This window comes from Amia ocellicauda, chromosome 6 (assembly GCF_036373705.1).
Source record: "Amia ocellicauda isolate fAmiCal2 chromosome 6, fAmiCal2.hap1, whole genome shotgun sequence".
Classification (NCBI taxonomy): Eukaryota; Metazoa; Chordata; class Actinopteri; order Amiiformes; family Amiidae; genus Amia; species Amia ocellicauda.
Window position 1 is genome coordinate 6,465,311 of NC_089855.1, and position 20,851 is coordinate 6,486,161.

General features: G+C 41.2%; 1 protein-coding gene across 2 annotated transcripts in view; it reads left to right on the forward strand.

The window, feature by feature from the left end:
* The first annotated feature begins 571 nt into the window (after window positions 1-571).
* Window positions 572-20,851, forward strand: part of LOC136750837 (anosmin-1) — a 56,238-nt gene continuing 35,958 nt past the window's right edge. For both annotated transcript variants that reach the window (XM_066705950.1, XM_066705951.1), the window contains exons 1-2: window positions 572-821; window positions 9,712-9,759. In XM_066705950.1, the coding sequence (XP_066562047.1) occupies window positions 630-821; window positions 9,712-9,759 (240 nt within the window). In that variant the 5' untranslated portion in view covers window positions 572-629. The remainder of the gene's footprint in view (window positions 822-9,711; window positions 9,760-20,851) is intronic.

The window sequence follows — 20,851 nt, forward strand, 5'->3', positions numbered from 1 at the left end:
CTCGTAGACAGTCCACAAAAAGGCAACACAACAACTAAGGGCAAATATATTCCCCTCCATCTTCCAGGGCCATTTTGATTGAAGAGAATTGAGTTTTGTTTGTTTTTTACTTGTTAATATATATCACTCCTTTTGATTCTTCAAAGACATAACGAGGGCATGCTTTGTTTCTACCCATGCAACTCACAAGCACTGCTTTGGCAGCATCTTCTCCCTTTCTTTCTCAGAAGACGTGCAGTGGCCCCTGGACTCTTTTCACCCACCGACTATCACAACACACAACATCAAATCCTGATCATCTTTATCTTTGATCTGAACTGTACTGTATTCCTGACTATTCATATCCAAGCACCACACTTCATCCAAGTACACACACACACTCACACACTGCCTGCCCCGTCCTGACACGCACAAGTATTTCAAAACTTGGTGCTGTGCATTCGTGTGGCCAACCTGCAGCCCGACCGCTCGCCCCAGCCGTCACTCCAGCCCAGCCGGCCAATGGGGCGCCGCCGTGCCGCGCCGGCCCCGCCCCCCGGGACTAGTGAAGTTTCCTGAGTTCCTCCAGCAGGGACATCACGCCGCGGAGCCGCAGCGCAGGACAGAGATAAAAGCGCCTCGGCCACGGCATGTCTGCGCGGAGTCCCACTGTGTGTCTGACCCTGGGTCTGTGGATTACAGTCTGCTGGAGCTGCGCTCACGCCGGCGCCGGGAAGCAGGACGAGTCCTTCTCCACCGGCAGTGTGTACCGAGCCCGGTGCACGTCCAGATGCCTCAGCCTGCACATCACCCGCATCTCCGCCTTCTTCAGACACTTCCAGGTACACGGGCTCCGGTCCGGGGGAGACGTGTGCAGGGTGTAGGAGCGGGTCCGTGAGGGGGGACCTTGCCAGGGCAGCAAGTTGGAAGCTGTCCATTCTTACTGAGCACACAGACATCTCTCCATCTCTCTATCAGTCAATCTATATCGACCCATCTCTATGCATATACATATACATACACACACACACACTTGTGATTCTGTTGATACTATTTAATTGTTTAATGAGGTTTAATTGTTTAATTGCTGCTGGACTGTGTGCATTCTTGCGCGCCGGGCGCTCACTTGGAGAAGAGACGGTGTTTTGCAAAGTTTCGTCCAGGGCTCAGTCGATGCACTGGGGATGTAAAGGTTTGATTTGTGAAGTTCAACAGTAAGAAGCAAAGTTGACAAAATGGGACAGACTGCTAGTTCATAAAACAGATCATACATGTGTGCCGATTGTAAGGCTGTGCAGTCTTGCGGGGGTGAGGTGAGGCTTTTGCAGAGGAGCGGGGTCCGGGGGCTGCACTGGGGCTGAGACACCCCCTGCTACAGGAGCAGTTTGGGGATTTATTTATTTAGGATAATCTGCTATAGTCCCGCGAATAACTGCGCAAGTTTAGCAGCTGTGTCGTTGTGGGATGCTTGTGTCCATCCACTGTCGTGCGTGTCCCTGCGCCATCAGCCAGCACTGGCACCGTTACTCACATATGGCACATTTTAAGCACAGCGTGCTTGGACTTTAATAAGACCCTCCCCAGTAGTGTTTCTGATTTTTCATTTTTTAATCTGTGATTTAAAGTGCAGAGTGAGAGAAAATATAGAGCATTTAACACTGATTAGAGTGGGGGGAGCACAATGCAGGGTTTGCTTTCGCAGGAGACTTGGCTTTGGGGTACTTTATTGTAGACTCAGTGAATTGTAACCCAGCTAACACACAACCTTATCGCAACGTTGTAGCAACGCAGTATTGTTAGCTGGGAATTCTCTATATTTTACTTTGAGTGTGTGTGGAGTTAAGTTTGAGATCTCTTAAGATAAAAGCTGTATTAGTGTTTGTGATTTGGTTTTACTGTAGCAAAGTGTGTCTGATTAGAAATTGTGAATAAAGTCTTGGTAACAATTCATTTGACACGTTTCATTGTCACCCTATAGTATTAGAATATTTACAGTTTAGATTATTTTTATGCCATTAAAGTACTGCTCGAAAATCCCCACGTTTTAATACGGGATGCTTGAGCACAAGATATTCAGTCAGCCTGCAGTTATTTATGCAACATTGTCCTCTCAGTGCAGTGTGAGCTGAGTGCGCCAGTCCGAGCGAAACTGCACACATTGCCACAGTTGCACCGCTTCCCTGGAACTGCGGCAAATTCTCTCTCTCTCTCTCTCTCTCTCTCTCTCTCTCTCTCTCTCAAATCGCTCTTCTCTTGTTGATGAACTCCAACTGCTTTTATAATGTGCAGCAGAAAACATGAACTCTTGAAGGGTTGTTTGTAAGGACCATTGGCACCACAATCGTTTTTATTTTAGTGAGGACTAGCAACAGTGTATCTGTGCGTGTGCGTGTGTGTGCTGCGGGTTTAATGCAGTTGGTCCTGGGAGCGCAGTGTTTGCGCAGGGATTACGCGCTGTCTCAGTGCTGGGTGCTGAGCTCTGCGGTGTCAGAAGTTGTTTGGCACCCTTCAGTGGACACAGTGTTCCTCTCCAGTGAAAAGCCTTGCGATGGATCTTTGTCGCTTCCTTGGACGAGCTATACAAAGTCCCAGGGCTTTTTTTAAGCAAATGTGCTCGATTCATTGAAGTGAACTCACTGCTCCTCAGTTCTGCACTGAGCTGATTGGCTGATTAATTAGCATGTCACAAGAACATGCATGGCGGAGTGCATTGCTAATTTGCATGTGCCTGTATTATTATTATTATTATTATTAAGAAATACTTTTCATAATTATATGTTATGTGTCAACCTTACAAGTGTGACCTGAAATACAGAATACAAGTTTTGTTTCTACTTGTTTTAGACTTCAGCTCCTTAGATTGATATATTGAATTGAATCTCTCTGATTAACTCATATCATCTGGGCATGCATTTAGCCTGGGGCTCATATATAGGGCTTTATGTTGTTGTCTTGTGAACCATAAACATGAAATACTGAAAGCTGAACTCTGATGAGCAAATTAAACTAAAGAGCTGTGAGGGGAATCAGTCTGATTTAAAAGTATAATGCAGTAATACTGTGCAGATCTTTTTATGTATCCGTTTTTGTCATGCATATCTATAGATTCAGCCTAGCAGTCAGATGCTGCATTTTCCAAGCCCTGATAACGCAAACTGGCCGAACAGACTTGTGCGGCTAAGAATAGGGACTGTAATTGCTGGTGCTGTGCCCTGCATCCCTCCGGAGCACTGTGGACACAGGAGGAGAGATCAGCTGCAAAAACAAACGCCTGATCTGTGGTAACCAAATGCCACAGTGTCAAATCTTGCAGTCGGTCTAATTTCCATATGTAATTACCCCTGTGCTGATAATGCATTGTTAATTGGGCCATTTCAGTACCACAGGCAAACAGTCGGTTTATGGAGAAAACATTGACTCAACAGAAGTTTAAAAACTGCCTGCATCTCGTCTGTGGTTTGTGGCAAATTCTGCACATTGAAAGGACATACTTTAATTTGCGTTTTAAGGCCAGGAACAGTGGGAACAATTTGCTTTCACCTGTGGATTAGACTGCAACCGGCTCAGGGACCCCAGAATGACTTGAAAAAATAGCCAGCGAGATTGACGTCCTCTACTGTTTTTATGACTGTAGAGAAAACAAAAGTCGACAGCGTGAAGATAAAACTGTTTTTCTCTTTTAATTCCTGCAAGCTTTGAAAATGAGTCTGTTCCCAAACTGTTGTTTTTCTTCTTGTGTAAACTGCAGCTATGTCTTGGAAAAATATGAGTTTGTTAATGCTGTGTTGGCTTCATTAGCTAATACCTCATTCTGCCAAAATGTTTACTTCTAAAGGCTTAATTCTATACGCAAACACAAGTAGATGCATTCATCAGATGTGTTTTGTTTGCTTCTCGATGTGGAATATAAATTAATAAATCGCCAGCGTTTGGGTGGCTGTGATGTGAAATTAGAGTGCGCTGCCAAAATATAACTCCTGTCCTTTAACCTTAAAAAGAATGAAAGAATGTTCCAATTAGCCCATTTATACTGTAATAACCCAAGCCCTCAGGCAAATCTAAATCTGAGATTGTAAACGCGAGGCAGCTGATTAAATACTGTACTTCTGAGCCTGTATTCTGTATGAATTAAGGAGGCAGAAATCTGATTCTTTTAACACAGGTTTGGTCTTTTGTTTCGAGCACATCTGGAGAACAGATTCGTGGGGTGGAATTTGTAATTGTGCTACTTGCACATCAGTGGAAATCATCTGTGTCTTTTAGCAACATGTGGAGGTGGCGGTGCAAGTACTGAACATATGGGGCCGCTTTTATTGGTGTCAAATGAATTGGCGCTCTCCATTGTTCCAGTCTGACAGCTAGGAGCCACACAGTTGGCTTCGCACGGGACAAATTGATGGGCTTTGAGCGCACTGTTGAGGTATGCAGCGCTACATGGATGAAAGGCGGCCGATTGGTCACCTACTGTAGGTTTCCAGCCGAGTCCTGGTCATTCCTTCACAATGGCACAGTTTGGGGCTACATAGGCTCATTTTCTTTCTCACACTGTTCCTCACAAAAGCGCATCTGGTAGTTTGGACACAGAGATGGCCAGGATTGTTGGCGATAAAGCAGCAGAGTTAAGCCCATTGTGGAGTTGACCGAATGGAGCACATTGACCTGTGTTTGAAGTTTTAAGGTGATATTAACGAATGTGCCGGAGATCTACTGTAGTACTGGTGTGTTCGCAGCAAATCTTCGGTACTGAGAGAATCCTTGCAGCTTTTAAATTGTCTCTGTGTGTATTTGTATGTATGTGGAGTCGGAAGACAGAGCTGTGTTGTCACCTTTTATTGCAATATAACGTCAAGCAGAAGAAAAGGTCTTTAAATGGGTTTAAAAATACACACACACAACTGAAATCCATGTAGTGTTTGTGTATTTTATTGACCATAAGATAGATTTTCCACATTTCGGTCTGTTGGAAAAACTATTTTAAAGGAATATTTACAGTCATACATATTTCACACCCTGATGGAAATGTGCCATAAATCATATTCCAAGAATGGAGAGCATACAATTCCCAGCAGTAGGTTCTGGGGCCACTAGCTCAGCTTAACGTTGAAAGTAAAAAGCAGTACTGTTCACTAATCTGCCCAAAAAGCATTAGTTTATATGGATGTATTTATATGTGTGACCATGTAGCCAAAAAATAAGGTGTGTCAATGTGTTCTTGTTATTCCATTTGAAGTCATAAAAATTGTATATTTTAAACTCCGCCATTCATCGCCGATTCTTGTGTTATTGGAATAAATAACTTGCTTTTGAGAAGGGTGTTAGGTTTTTTTTTGCCAAGGAAAAAAAAACATTAGAAAGTAGTCTGGTCTGTTCCCTTGTTTCACTCCTTCTCACATTTTTTTTTATATAAAATAACGTGTAGTCGAATCAAACCACAAACCACCATGGGGCTCATGTGTAGACGTTTCATTAGTTAAGAAACCAGATGAATGGGAGCTTATTTTGCACGGCTTCCCCCGGGCAGCACATGCGTTTAAACCATGACAGACTGGTCCGTAAATCAAGTCTTCTGAACGTAATGGCTACACCTCCGCTGACCCGGTGTAACACGCTGACAAATGTTTCGCAGACTTGCCTTGATGTGGTGACCTGTCTTTTAATAGAACATCTTCATTTAAACAGTTGTTCCTCTGCTCTAATAGGACATTTGAACGCTGTGTGAATCTGCGGGCATATTTTAAAAGCTGGTGTTTGAAAAATCTCTATGCATTGGAATGAGAAGAAAATGTGTGAATCAGACTTCATCAGCAAATGACAACAAATCCGACAATATTGTTGTGTGAAGAGAACTAACATTATTAGTGGTATGTTTCCAGTGTCGTTCAGATATTGACAACCTTATTGTGTTATAATAATCATTATAGAAGGGATAATATTTCATTTTATGCATATTTCATTATATTGTATTGTATGACTTGCTTACCATATAAAATACCACTGTTTCTTTGCAACTTTCAAAAATAAATTTAAGGTTTACAAGAAAATAAGTGTAACCGATTGCTGGATAATTGTTGTGCAGATGACATCGAATGGTCATGAATTTGCTCCATGACTGTTTATCCTTTTTATATGTAACTGTCCTGGTTTCACTGTATTAAGATTATACACATCCTTTTAGGTTTGCCCACTGTGTTGTGACAGACATCGCGGATGACAGCGGGAGGATAAATATTTGGCTGTGAGGATGACACCGGGGCAGAAGGGTTTCAAAGGGCAAGGGCATTTGCAACTCCTCTGCTGTGAAGATGTCTGGGGAATGTACAGTTTGACTCCCAGATGACTCGTGTGCCTGAAAGGATATCTCTGCAGCAATGTGTTAAAGCAACACCACGTAGAATGGTTTCAGCAATAAAAGTACAAGGTTGACCAGGAATGGTTTGGATTCGGGACAAAGGTATAAGTTCCAAAATTGTGCAGGATACTAAAGGTGAAATGGAGCTGGGTTGCACTTGAGTGACCTTGATTTTGACAAAACTACAGAATGCATGTATAAAACTGAACTACACAGACCAACACGTCCTAATTTTTATGAATTATCTTGTAAAATAAACTCCTAAAGGTTCTGGTTTCCAGGAGACCATTACACAGCACCACACACCGATGTATTACACTTAAGCATCTAAGGGGGCTTACTTCAAAATCTCACAAATGCTATGGTATCATTAAGCATCTTGGGCCACCTGCTCCATCTTCTCAGCTGACAGCACCGTTACTCCGTTTAATTCAATAGTAAATTCCTCCTCCGCGGCGTGATATTCATACGATCTCATCTTTGACATCATCGGTGCAGAGGGCAGCGTTTCTTTCTCTCTGCATCCTCAAATTCTTGCCTGTAGGAGTAAACCGCAAGGTGAGGAATCCAGTGGATGTCCAAGTCTGAGGGGAATCGCTATAGGATAAACTAAATTTGCGTCATTTTTGGATTTTGTTTCTTTTTGGCATTGTGATGAAATTTGTCTGGAATGTGGCCGTGACTTTAAAGATCAGAACCTGACCTATAATTATCTCCTATTGCCGCATGACATTGTTGGGTCGGCCTGGAACAGCTGGTGTAACATCCCATGCAGTCCTCCTGTTGCAGCGCTGCGGTAATAGATCAAAATTAGCCGCGGCCCCAGCAGCTATCTGTCCCTGTCAAGCCACACACGGTGACAGCAATCTTGTGATAAATTTTTATGATGTCTTCTGCATGATGAGGTCGATATTCCTCGTAGCTGGGAGATTCACTTGACCGGCTCGCATGGCACACTTGAATTGAGATGTTAAAACCGCTATGACTGATCAATTTTTATTTATAATTTTTTTTAAATGTATTTTAAAGTATTTTGTGCCGACCAAAATAAAGGACAAACTGTGCAGCTGAACTGTTCTGTTGGTGATCAATCACCTTAATATAAAATCTCCTGAATTAAGTTCTGGTTCTGTCTACACTTTAATGGTTTTTATATTTTGCTTTACTCTCCCGCTTTCCCTCATGGTTGCACTTACTTTCAATTACTAAAATATATAAACAACAGCAGCTTTTTCCTCGGAAAGAGGCTTCTCTAGAAATAGAAACATCTGGAGAAATAGCACAATTTATGTCCTGCTTCCTTCAAATAAATATGCCAGTGTTCTAGGGAGGACAGTATGGGTTTTTAATTAGGATCGACATTGTGCCACTCACGCAGCATCCATTTTCATAACAAATATGACAAAATCACACAAAATATGCTGAAATTTTCACTGCGAAAGTGGTCTGTTTTGAAGCATTTTGATTTCTCCTCCATTGAGTCTTCATTACTTTTTCTTCCGCTGTGAATGTCTTTGAAGCTTAGCTGACTTTATCCTTAACACCAATTATGCAACACATTATGACGCTGAATTGAAAAATAAGCTGTTTAAATAAAAAAATCCTTCTTCAGGGTTTGTCACTGGATTATTGTGTGTGACAAGGCTTTGAACTTGACAGGAAACTGAAACTCACGACGACAACGTATGCAATCAATCCCAGTACGTTTTTTCCCAAAACCCGTATTTATTGAGAGTGGATTGAACAGATGCGTTGTGTCCACTACCGTTTCATTTAGGGATGGGCTACTTGAATGCTTTTGGTCGTATAAAGCAAGGTGATCGGTAGAATAAAAGACGAACAAGCGTAGACGGTGAAGAATAGATACTTTCTTGGAGACAAGAACACAAGCCTTGACCAGCCTGGAAAACATGGCCACGCTCAGCCACTCTCTTCTTTTTGGACATTTTCTATCCGTTGATTGACGTACTGGAAGGTAAATTATATCCTGTCTTTGGTCAGTGTCAAAGACATGATGGGACAATTTGCCATTCATTGGTCAAGTTAGCAATCAGACTTCTTTCTCAATTACACAAGAGGGATCTATATCTGTTCAGCTATCTCAACACCACTTCTCCTTAATTCTTCTTCCTGTGTCTGTACAAGCTACATGCGTGGATGTGTGTGTGTGTGTGTAACACAAACCAGACTCGATAGGCTAATGTCAACAAGAGCTGCAAAGTCATCCCATCTCTGCCGGCTGTCAGGGCTGGTTCAGCCTAAAAGGATTGTATGAGATAGTGGTTTGCTATGTGTGAAAATAACAGGATACCCAGTTTTTCTGTGAGACTTTAATTGATGTTTTGTATTATGACCTGATGTGACATTGATTTTGTTGATTTCAGGGTCTAGAGGAAAATCATATATTCTGTGTTTTAGATAGACACCCTTAGCTTCAGTTCAATTTGTGTTAATTTAGGCAATTTGCAAAGAATACCAACATATTTTCACCTTGATGTGTGTTACGCTTAAAAGTATTGTCTTTTAAGAAATCAGTGGCCAATTGTGTTTGTGTGAATTGATATTCAACCGGAAATAGACTTCGGACTTTTGGGGAAGGAATGATTAAACAAATAAATAAATACATATGTAAGTAAGCAATAATAATCTCAGGAGGTCAAACCTAAATTGTAAGTTTTACGCCTGTACTGTTCTCTTTGCACTTTTAGGCCAGTGAGAAGGTATGTCAAATATTTTGTGGGATACGTCAGGTTGACGACGGACATTTGTGTTTTGACGACCCTGAGGGTCAGGTGGCAGGAGGCAGGAGTCTGCAGGGAGGAGGAGGAAAGTGCTGAAAGTGAGGGAGGCAGACCCTGTCAGAATAGGTGATGCTGGTCAAACTCCAAATAGTGATTTCCTCATGATGTTTGTTTCCTGGATTGCTGTCGAGTGAATAGAGAAATCCTTGCGTTGTGAATAACACGTGCTGGAGAAATGTGACATCAATCTGAGAGGTGGTACAGACTGCAGAATAAATGGCGGGACAGCTATCCGCAGTGGTACACAATCACAGAAAACAACAACTATTAATGGATTCACAGTCATGTTTAATCGTCGTGTCGAACTCCAATGTTACCTTCTAGTCACGCTTGTTTTCCCAGGAATGTAACTCGAAGTGACATGTTTTGCTTTTATATCAAATATAGATTTAATTGTAACCCGAGGACAGTTGCGTAACACCCCCTGGTCAGATTCTTTAAAGTACAATGTTTCAGTTTCCGTCAAGGTTATAATACAGATATTGCATCACCGCACCACTTCAATGATACTTAATTTTTGTTGTCCTAACAAAGTGAGGCAAGCCACTAATCTGTTCTTCTTTTTCTTCTCTTTCTTTTCAGAATAATGGATCCCTGGTTTGGTGTCAGAATCACAAGCAGTGCTCCAAGGTAATGTAAACCAAAGACATAAAATTGGTTAGATTGCATTAAATGTCAGTTTATAATGATATTTTAAAGGTTATTTATTGTGGTGTTTAAACACCTGCTTGATTGTGTGTGTGTGAGTGTGTGGAAGTGTTTTCTGTAAATACTTATTTTCAACAAATCTTCCTTTATTTATAAAATAATTGTAGTGATTTATTGGAAATTAAACCTAGTTGCTCAATCTGGAAGGTTGTAAAACATCCTGTTTTCTAGACAACTAATTAATGATTAATATCTTGCGTCCCAATAAATTCAAAGGGCAGGAACATTATTTCAGTTAATGGGGACGGTATGGTAATATCTGTCTCTGGCTGTCACAGTTAATACAGTTTCATCTTCTCAGGGGGTCTTTAAATGATCCTAATTTGTGTAGTACCTCGGACAGAGGTGGATTGTGTGTCTACGGAGGCACAATCAGATTTTATGTGTAGCTGTGGTTCGTGGAACAATATAACCCGGATCTAAACCTAATCCTAACCATAACCATCTCTGTCAGTTTGTTGCAGGAGTAACAGCCACACAGTTAAGAGAGGTTTTACATTTTTGTGCAGCTAAATACAATACAATAGGAAATTCCTCATTGTTTAATTGCCTGGCAAAGTGCATATAATTGAGCATAAAGACACAATTCTTCACTTATTCTAATAAGGAAGAGTATACATTATAACAGAGGTTTAATGACTTAATTGGGCAAGTGCTGCTTTGTAATTTACTGCAATTCAGATGAATGAAGACGGCATTTTGTCATTTCAGGTTTAAGATTTACAATTCACTTTAAAATGACATAATATTTATTTTTCCAGCCAGCAGGTATTTTAGAATAACTCGGAGACAGCTCAGATATAATGTTGGGTGATTGTTACTGTGCACTGCATGCAAACGTGTAAATATTTAAATGTATTGTTTCATGGAAGTATTGATTCGTTCTAAAATTAGATCTTATATAGCGCTTTGCCCGGAGCAGGATTAAATAACATTGTAAATATTATCTAATGAATGAGTAACGAGGATTAGTCCATCAATATAATTTCCTATATGAATCTATATTTTTCTAGAGTTGGGATTCAATATGGGTCTCATTAAGTAGGACAGATCTGCCATTTGTTACTATAAGTACACATTTGTGTTCCTCTCATTTATGTATAAGTGACCGATTCAGGCATTTCAGACACTCCTTTCGAAGCCCAGTCTCTGTCGTCTGTATAGATTTTCACCATCGAAATGAAGTAACTTGACAGAGGCTCTCTAGAGAAATTTAACACAATTTGCATCCACTATGCTGAGAGACCAAGGAAATAACTCAGAAATGTGATTTATAGCTAACTTTTCTGTCAAATCCGTTATATATAAAACAATTCATTTTTTAAATCATGTGTGTATTATGCATTCTAGTGTCATTTATGTGCTGTTTCTTGGCTCCCAGATGAGAGGGGACGTTTTAAAGCCCTCTGTTGCTTTGAATCTTCAAGTGGAGAGACAACGTCAATAATATCATTTAAAACATTAAACTCACTAAGCTGTTCCCTCATACCTGTCATTGACAATTACATAAGCACTCTTTTCATATCTGCATTCTCTCCTCTCCTCAGTCCTGTAGACCCATGATCTAGTCCTCCTTCTCAAGATGAAAGGGATGTGGCTTGCGGCGTTTTTCTGTCACAGTCAGGTGTTGACACATCTTCCAAACTCTTCCTCGGCCGCTGACAGCTCCTTTAAATAGGGCTTCCCTCGGCCCGGCAAACACAATGAGATCTAGGGAGGCAAGATCTGGGATGTAACGCAGGTGGGGCAGCGTTTCCTAGAAAACAAAGTACCTTTCGGTGCACATGGGCATCAGCTGAAGGCGCTGACAGCTCCAGGACAGTGTCCGCCTCCTCAGACAATGAGCCTGTCACGACACATACCTCTCAGCCCATCATTGTGGCTGTGCACAGCACAATAGAGAGGCCTAGGCTTTTTATAGAGCGGGTGTGTAGGAAAGAGCAGCCTTGTGTTAGTCCTGCAGGTGTTAGAAGTGTTTGCACCTTCGCAAGGCTTTGCTGTTATGTCTTGAAACCGTATTTTGTTTTACGCATAATGATAGATAATAAAAAGGCTTTTTTGAAAAGGACAAAGTATAATTTCAGTCCCTGTGCATGTTCTTGGTTCGTGGCTATGCATGCTGAACGAAGTGCGTGGGTGACCCCCAACCAGGAAGAAAAATCCACATAAATGTCAACGGTGCACAGCTCAGATTGATTCGATGTTCTGCTGATACACAACAGATTGCGCCCCCTAAAAGACACATTAATACGGAATTACTGACGCTAATTGTCTCCCAAGTCTGGGGGACTCTTCTGTTTGGCAGAGTACGAGCCGTCCGGTCGTGTTTTTTTTTTTTCAGGAAACCATTTGAAACGGTCTGAGTATCGATAACAAATGAGTGAGCGGGGCAGATGTGTGCAGATTGGACGTTTCTTATGACTCCCCAGAGATCCGCGTTTGCCCTCTGACCCTTCGAGAGTAAAGGCCAGCTCCGTTTAGCATCGCGTCACCTCAATTGGGCTGCTGTCACTCTGCCTAAGTGCACACGCTGTTAATTGGGAAGCTTGCAGGATGGATGCAAATTAGTTTATTTAAGGCCAGGGAGCTTCAATAAAACCCACGCGTATTTAAGACTAACCCCCTTCAAAAGATAGTCAATAACAGAGGTCAAGGTCGGATCACAAGTACGTGCCCAAGATGCAATTACTTATCACATCCACTCAGTTGAGTGCAGAGAGAGAAGAGTTTGTGTGTGAAGTGTTTTCTCCCTTCATAGAAACTGGTTCAAGGTAGATTTGATGTGATTGAACTGTATAAGGTTCTGATAAAGGTTTGAATGTGTTCATATTCTGTCTTTTCTAGGAAATAAAAGACAGAGTTTAATCTAATATTTTATAGTCTTTCATTAAAGTAACAAAAACAAAAAAAAACGTTTCTTTTACATAACTGAGTGGAATTTAGTCACTTTTCTTTCCACAATGTTGGCTCATACTGAGCATTTGACTTTTGTTTTTATCATTCATCACAAGGCTTTCGGTGTTAACATGTCCAAGCATAACATACCCATTTCTTAATTATGCAAAGAGTTAGAACTGTGAAAATACCTTTCATTTTCAATGGATGTCAGCTTTGACATGCTATGACAAGTAAGTGCTTTAGCTTGTGTGTTTTTTCTACGTGTAAAGAATGCAGTTTATTTTTAGAGAATTCAAATATCTTTTGTTTATGATCGTGAGGTGTTTGTGTAAAAAGTCAAGTACAAAAAACCAACAAAATCTCAGTTTCCTTGTTTGTTAATTTGCCCAGTTTTCCTTGTGTGCTTTGACTGCATTTCGGAGGACAGTTTTGAAGGACTTATGTATAGCTTAGTCTCTGTTCAAACTTACAATATACAGAAATATATCCAAGAGTATATTTTAGCAGCTACCTCAGCTGAACACTATGTCTTACGCCACAAGATTGTTAGTCTTTTAAACTAAAAATGTGAAACGAAGTTATTGCAGTTTTCGGACGCACTCTTTTCTGACAGAAGTGACACTAATTATCTATATATAGACTTCCTCCCCTGATGAGTCCCCAGTTGTGTACAGTGGCGGAGTGTTGGTTTGTCTCCACGCCGTGATTCGGCACATCATTTGAAGGGCAGGCGAGTGTAAAAAAAACAATGTTAAACAAGCTGACAAAAGTAGCGGCCAAAGAAAACGTCCCTTCCCGACCCACACCTGACTGCTGTTGTGCGAAGGCGGTCCTGTCCCGCTCTTTGATAATTGTGAAGCGTTCCCAGCGGGGTTCTCCGAGAGATAATGGAGGTGAAAGGATTAGTTAATGATTTAAACAAAGATGGTCCGCTCCCCTCCGTCTGTCAGCACTTGTGGAAATCAAAGCCTCCAGCTTTAATTTGTGACTTGGGCGATCTAACCCATCCTGAAAACAGTGTCCGGAGCTGGCCGTGCTCACAACGCTGGTTTTGTCATGGTAATTAACCCCGGTGCCCTCATGCTGGGCCTTAAAAGACAGAGCATCATGGGGCATTCGGTGAATCATTAGCATGCAATAACAGGGAAATTCCCATCCTTTCTAGGGGGCAAAGCTGAGAGTCTATGAATGTCGGGCTTTGTTCAAGTTATTGTAATTTTTCTCCGCCTCTACTTCAAATGCAACCACTTGAAAAAATTGGCTAAACTCCACAGAAGTTCGCAAACTTCGGGCTCCTCATTGTGCGAGGCTGGAGTGGGTCTGGAAGGAGCTCAAAGGACCTGCATTTTTTAAACACAAATAACACAAACGGGGTTCCTTCGTGATCTAGGCATGACATCGAATACTGTAGTGGACGTGGAAAGCTGAAGGCATCAATGTAACCGGTGGAAACGCCATTAGCATGACTTTGCAAGCTCTTTCTCGGCAGAGTCAAAACCCCCAAATCCTGCTGTGTAGTTCAGATGGCTTATGTATTGTCGGGGGGGGTGATTTTTATTAAGTTCCAGCAGCAACAATATGTGTATTTCTAATATCTATCTGACTTACTTAATGTAATAGAAGTCGTGCACCTGGAAAACACAGTAAAGATGGATTTCAGAGACGATCAACACAAACAATAAGACAAAGGCGTGTTTCAGTTCGGTGTAACGTGGCGTTCGTGCTTAACTACGGGTCTGAGGAGTGACAGATAATTACGTCTCGCTCTATTTGTGGTTTAGAGGGTGTTGTACTGAAGCATCTTGACGTCTCTTGCTGTAGCGACAAGCTCAGTATGAATGTATTTGTTGTTCTTGCATCGTTAAATCCTGTTCTTCTGTTTGTTAACAGTTTTCAGCGCTAGCTAACAGCCTCTAAATGTCATATCCAAATGTTTTCTTTTATTTCCTTAGTCAGAAGTCAGAATCCCTCACATACTTTAGTTGACACACTTGAAAGTGGGTGGTCTTTATAAAGTAATGTCATTGTTTGGAGCTTTAAGGGAGCTGTAAGAAAAGAGTTTGAATCTACGTTTTCCTAAAGGCCTTTCTAAAAATCACACAGACTTTCTCTCTTATCTAAAGAAATCGTGTAAAACGTTCAGTATTGAATCTGTCCTGTAAAAAGCTTTTTGACATTTATTTGGTTCATCTGTTGGACAATTGCAGTTCAATAGTATTCAGAAACTGTACTGCATTCAGGAAAACACTTCGAAACAAAAGTCACGCACGCATTGACGGGGATTCGCAATTCGGTGTTGGGACTCGCGGCAGTCACTTCTGGGTGGTGGAGCTCTGGGGGGAGTTTGGTCAGTCCCAGCAGGAAGGGCCAGATCTGGTTACGGTTGTTAATTTTCATTTGGTCATGGCCTGCACCGCCGCCCGATAGCTGTGCGGCTCATTATTCACATGCTGGGTGGCGGGGCGAGATATAAAACCAAGGGAAGGCTCTGCAGCTTGAGCTAGCAGCGACGTGGGGAAGAGACAGCCGGGTGGTTAAAGGGCTTCTTACGGTCACTTCAATGGACGGAGACGGGGCTCATTCACCATCGAAATAAAGGTGAATTGTCCTTGAGAGGCTTGCAGCCATAGTTAAGCTTCAACTGAAAGTGCTTTGTATGTTTATCCCTGGATGAGCTCTGTACTTTCTTCTCATAATCATCGCGTAGCCACCGAGACGCAGAGTCTACGGTCCTGCGTTCCTTCCTGGTAACACAAGCACGCGTGCATCGCAAAACACAGCAACAAAAATCACAGTAATTGCAGGCGTGATTGCAGTACCTTGAGCAGAGATGCTACGTCTGCAAATAAACCGGTATTAAGACTATCCTGAGATATGAAAGTCTTCCCATATGGTTTAGTTTTGTGCCTTTCTTTCAAATTGCCACTGCAATCTTCTGGTTGGATTTCCCTCATCAGGAAGGTTTGCACAAATCCCCTTTTTGAATAACCAGATCATGTCAGCCTAGTCAGACATATGTATGTCTATTTATTTATTATATCCTTAAACGTGGGTTTATTTCGTCCAACTTAAAACTGAACATTTCTCTCTTTGTGACTGCGGTTCTCTCCAGTCATCTGTTTTTATAGTTCATTCTTGTGTGATCTTGACAAGTCATTACCTGCCGCTGAGATAAAAGAAAACAAAACAAAACAGAGAAAACACGAAAACACAAAAAGGCTTTTGGCAATATCTATTCTAGGAAGTGATGGCTCTGTTTACAGCACTCACATCTGACAGACAGCCTGCCATTACGGAGAAGATTAGCACCACGGTCCCAAGCTGCACTTAAGCACGTTTCAGAGATCAGAAAGTGCCATTCTGTGTCTGGGGGGGATATGGGACCCTGCTCGGGGGTCTGTCAAGGTGTCAGTCCTCTGACGACTCCAAAATCCCCCAAATCTCAGCTGTCTAGTGAAGCTGCGTGTCACATTTGGCTCTCCAACATTTCTCACGAGTAATTAGTTAAACAGACCAACAAGAGCATGTCAATTTTTCAAAACCTCTAGGCTTACATAAGTGGGATAATGGGGTCTTTTAAGATCAGTTTTTCCTGATAGAAAAAAATAGTTTCTTGTCATTTTTGTTAATTTAAAACCCCTTATTTCACACTCCTCAAATGAGACACTAGAATCATTCAAGCCGTTTGAAATCTTCTCTTTGTAATATCCGATGTTTCGTATTGTCTTAAGCTAATTGCTCAATGTCACTTCGTTTGTATGGCCGTGTTGGCTTTTAATTAGTAAAGAGGCCTGATCGCCGATTAGCAGAAGAAAACGCTAAAAGCACCGATTTCCATGGCGACTGTGTGAAGTAGGTCTCGATACAGACATTCGGTCCCACAAAGCTTGTCTCCTTTTTCCCTGTTAATCAAATCTGGAAGACAGTCCTGCTTGAGACAAAAGTTTCCTCAGCGACACAGAGTTAAGATTGATCACTTCAGATGATGATGTCTGCAAAGTGTATGAGGCCAGGAAAAGCGATCGCACAATTGATTAATGACCGCGGGCGCCCGGGAGGACTCTGACTGCATTTCAAGAGACATTTGCTTTGATAGTAGGATAGAGGACATCCCAGGAATGAATATATATATTTATATACTGGGGATATGAATTTACTGGTTACTCTGGAAATGCCACATGACTTTAGACAACAATGAGTTTGATCCTACAATGCTTTTGTGCAGCTGAACTACCGTGTGGTTTTGCTCGTGTTTAACCCCTCTGTGACTGCTTGGTGTGGTCAAATTATGACCTCATCATGAGGAATTTGAATCTGTTAAAGCTCCTAAAATGTGACACGCAGCTGTACTATGGTACATGGAGTAAAGTAAAGTAAAAATATAAACTGTTAAAGCACTAAAGGAGAACTCATTGTGATGCTTTGATCTGTATGTGTTGCTGTTGGGAATCCCGTTCAGCTCCACTGGATTTGCTTTTTAAAAGTTAAGGTCCCTACTCTTTTATTGTGAAAGAGTACTGAAGCTTGCAAATCGACATCAAGGACAGATATATGTGCTGGGGGCAGTGAGTGTGGCATTTGTTTTCTTTTTGAAACAATACCAAGCTCTGGCTGATTTAAAAAGGGATTATCATTGCGTTATAGTGATGTATTTTCGTTTTTTCTTATCTTCTTGAAAATCTTCCAATGCTGTGCTTTGGTCAGCTTGTGTTATTTCAAATGAGAAGGAGATGGGTGCCACAGAGATAAATCTCATCGCATTCTTTATAACCACGTTCACATCTTCTTATGAGATGCACTTTAAATAAATGGAGTTAAATTCCTGAATCTGTGGAGCGTGTTTTTACCATCTGGATGAAGTTTGAGTCGAAGAGCTCAGATTCTTTTGCACTGATACAATATTATTATTGAGGCCGACACCATATTAATTTCTATTTGTAGTCCAAAAATTAAAAGATTAAACATGTCACATCTTCACATTTTCCACTCGTCTTGTTTTGATTCGATTATGGTTTCTCTGTGTTCTGCGCTTTTTGACTCCAGCTGTATTGTGTGTGAGATACAGGAGTGATCGTTCCCTGCAGCATTGATAAGTGGACAACCCCCCAGTCCTCCTACAGGCAGAGGAAGTGTTTGAAGTGGCAAATTACATACATTATAATTTAAAAAATCAATAGACTGACTTGGCCGCAAAGCCAACTCCCACTTGAGCGTTTGGGAATCTCTCTGTTTTTTACATTTATTTTTCCAATATGCAAGAATGACATGGCGTTAACTGTCGAGTCCATGGGGAGAGAATTGAAACGCTGAATTACTGGATCTGCCAGGACAGATTCATTACAGGGGTCTTTTTCTATTTAATGGACTTTAAATAAAAGAACCAGTGCATTACAAACCCTGTCAAACTTGGATGGTTTAGAAACTTTCTCCTCACAAATTGCCTTTTTCTTCCTTTCGGGGTTGGTTTAGTCCGTTTCGTTTTTTTGTCAAAAAGTAGATTCAATGAGTCAAGTCGTTGGTCAAGTCAGGACATATTTAATAATATTACTGACAATTCTACACAGAATAGATGAATATATTTCATTGCATGCATCACAGAAATATGAGTATTCATAGTTGGAAGAGAATGAAAATGTTAAAAGGCATAGACCTTATATTGAGATCATAAAAACAGAATTGAAGCTTGATATTGTGTTCTTTGGTATCATCACTTCATGAGGGAATGATGAATCCTGTCCTTTCCTTAAATATTTCAGTCCTAATAAGACTGTACTGCAGGCACCACCACCAGATATAGATTTTTATATACAAATACTTTCATTTCGTTAATTTAATTAAGGTTTTCATTAATCCAAATTAAACTCGACATGTAAGCCTCCAGGAAAGTCATATTTCTTGTGTCAATGCCTTCCGTGAAACATGGCAAATATATTGTGACAACGCGAGCCCACAGTGGGTTCTATATTCACAATGGTCTTTATGTGCTTCTCAGTTATTAAAGCTGAAATTTAAGCTTTCCTTCAATAGCACCCCAAAGGCCAACCATCCTCGAGGACCAGCCAAAGCACTAAATACCATCACAGTGTGACTTAAGCAACCATGGCATCTTAATTAGATATGCTGTGAGACCTACCTCCACTTCTGGGGAGCGAAACTAAAAAATACACAGCCCAGAGGGACAAAAAGCATTAGATAATTATTAAATAAAAGAGGCAATGCCATTCGACATAATAGCATTAGGGGTTGTCATCCACTCCGGCGCACATTCCTGGTCATTTCACAGGAGGGGGTTTTGGAAATGCACAGATCTGAATTTGTGCAGCGGGGCCGTAAACCGCTAACGCTGGACTATCTCGTGGGACTGAAAAACGGCTTCATTCGGGAACTGCTCCATAAATGATGACTTCTAGTTGACAACGCATAACAATGGACTTCAAGGCTTTGTGTTCTTATCTGTATGCTATCCCTATAGATGTCAGCTTGTCACGTTTCTTAAATGTTAAAAATGTTTTAACCAAATTCACAGTCCCTTCCTCATCTCAAATACGTTTTATTTCATGGCTCAGGAGGTGCTGACAAGGTTTGGGGGTGAGTGGGATGGCCAGCATTAGCAATATTGTCTTTATGGACAGAAAGACAATGATTGAAAGTCTTGAAATTCAATTACATGTCCTTTTATTGAACTGTGAGCAAAAACAACATATTCGTTTGCAGTCACAGAATTAATTAAAACAGGTATTGATTCTCCTCTTCGTTTTGCACTCAAACTGTTAAGTAAGGTAAGGTCAAAACTGATGTTTTTCAGTTTTTTTCCGCTGTCTTTTTAAAGCTAAACCTTTTTAGAGTTCTCAACATCTGGGAATCAGTCACGGTCTGCTGGAACACCCCGGCCGCACGCAGATTTGAGCCGTCTCTGTTTTTGCACTATCACTAAACAAATTCATACAAATCTTGCATGGAAAAGTAAACATTGCACGGTTTAATTATAAGCCACTGTGAGTTAAACAGATTTTAGGAATGGCTACATCCTCGACTGGATTGCTTCACATCTGGAAAGAACCAGAAAGTGTCACAGAATGTTTTCAAAATATAACTCTGTTCATAATTCTCTTTTCTCCCCAACTTGTCCTTTTAAAATGCAAGAGCAGCTGCAGGAGAAGAGATAAGAGAGTCTCGGTAATAGCTGAAGGCAACTCGACTCGGTGGGGGGGAACTGTCGAGCGGGGGCGCAAATATACCTGCAGGAAACCATGAAATAATATATATGAATCACTTGAGAAAAGCACCATTTAGTCAAATAATTCTGTTTTTATTTAGCCTTTCAATAGTTTCATTAACACATTTCCATCTAGTGTAGACAGGCTAGGCTTTTCTGCACAAAAACTTCCTAACTGGTTAGCTTAGCCCAGGCTACTATTTTTGAACAATCGTTCATTAACAAATGACTGACATCTCTAAAGACTTCAACAGCGAATTGGGTAGGTTTCATTTAATTGGGGAGTTTAAAATTTGCAAAAATAGTATGTTGTGCGAAGTGAAGGGAGAGTCTGGGGGAGACTGCAACTTTAAAATTGACAGCAAATGGGGGAAGAGAAGGGCGTTAGTGTGACGGTGAAAAAGTGAATCGGTGACAAGGACAGTTAAGATTATTTATATCTTACTGTACTGGTTTTATGTACGGTTTGGGAAATTACTTATTCAATTCTGTGACTGAATTTGTGAACACATACCAGAATTAGGGGAAAAATGTGTCCCACTGGGGATAAAATATGATGCCCAAAAGGGGAATGAAAAAAGCAGAAGGTGGGAAAATCCCCACCATCCCTGGCGGCAAATCTAACCCAGTTTATTACCGCAAGGACATTTGTGTTAAAGTACAATTCCACAGCTTTCTGAATTTAAAACTCTATTTAGACTATTACAATTATGGTGACAGTGCTTCCCAAAATACTACGGCTGTATCAGTCAGGTTTATCTTCTGTGGGGCAGACATCGCCACTGCTAACCTGAGGAAATGCAGCATGAAACTCTGCAGACGAGGGACTGTGCAGAATAGGATATAATACACAGTGCAGATTTTCCCAGCACAGTGTTTCAGGGAGAAGACGGCCAACTT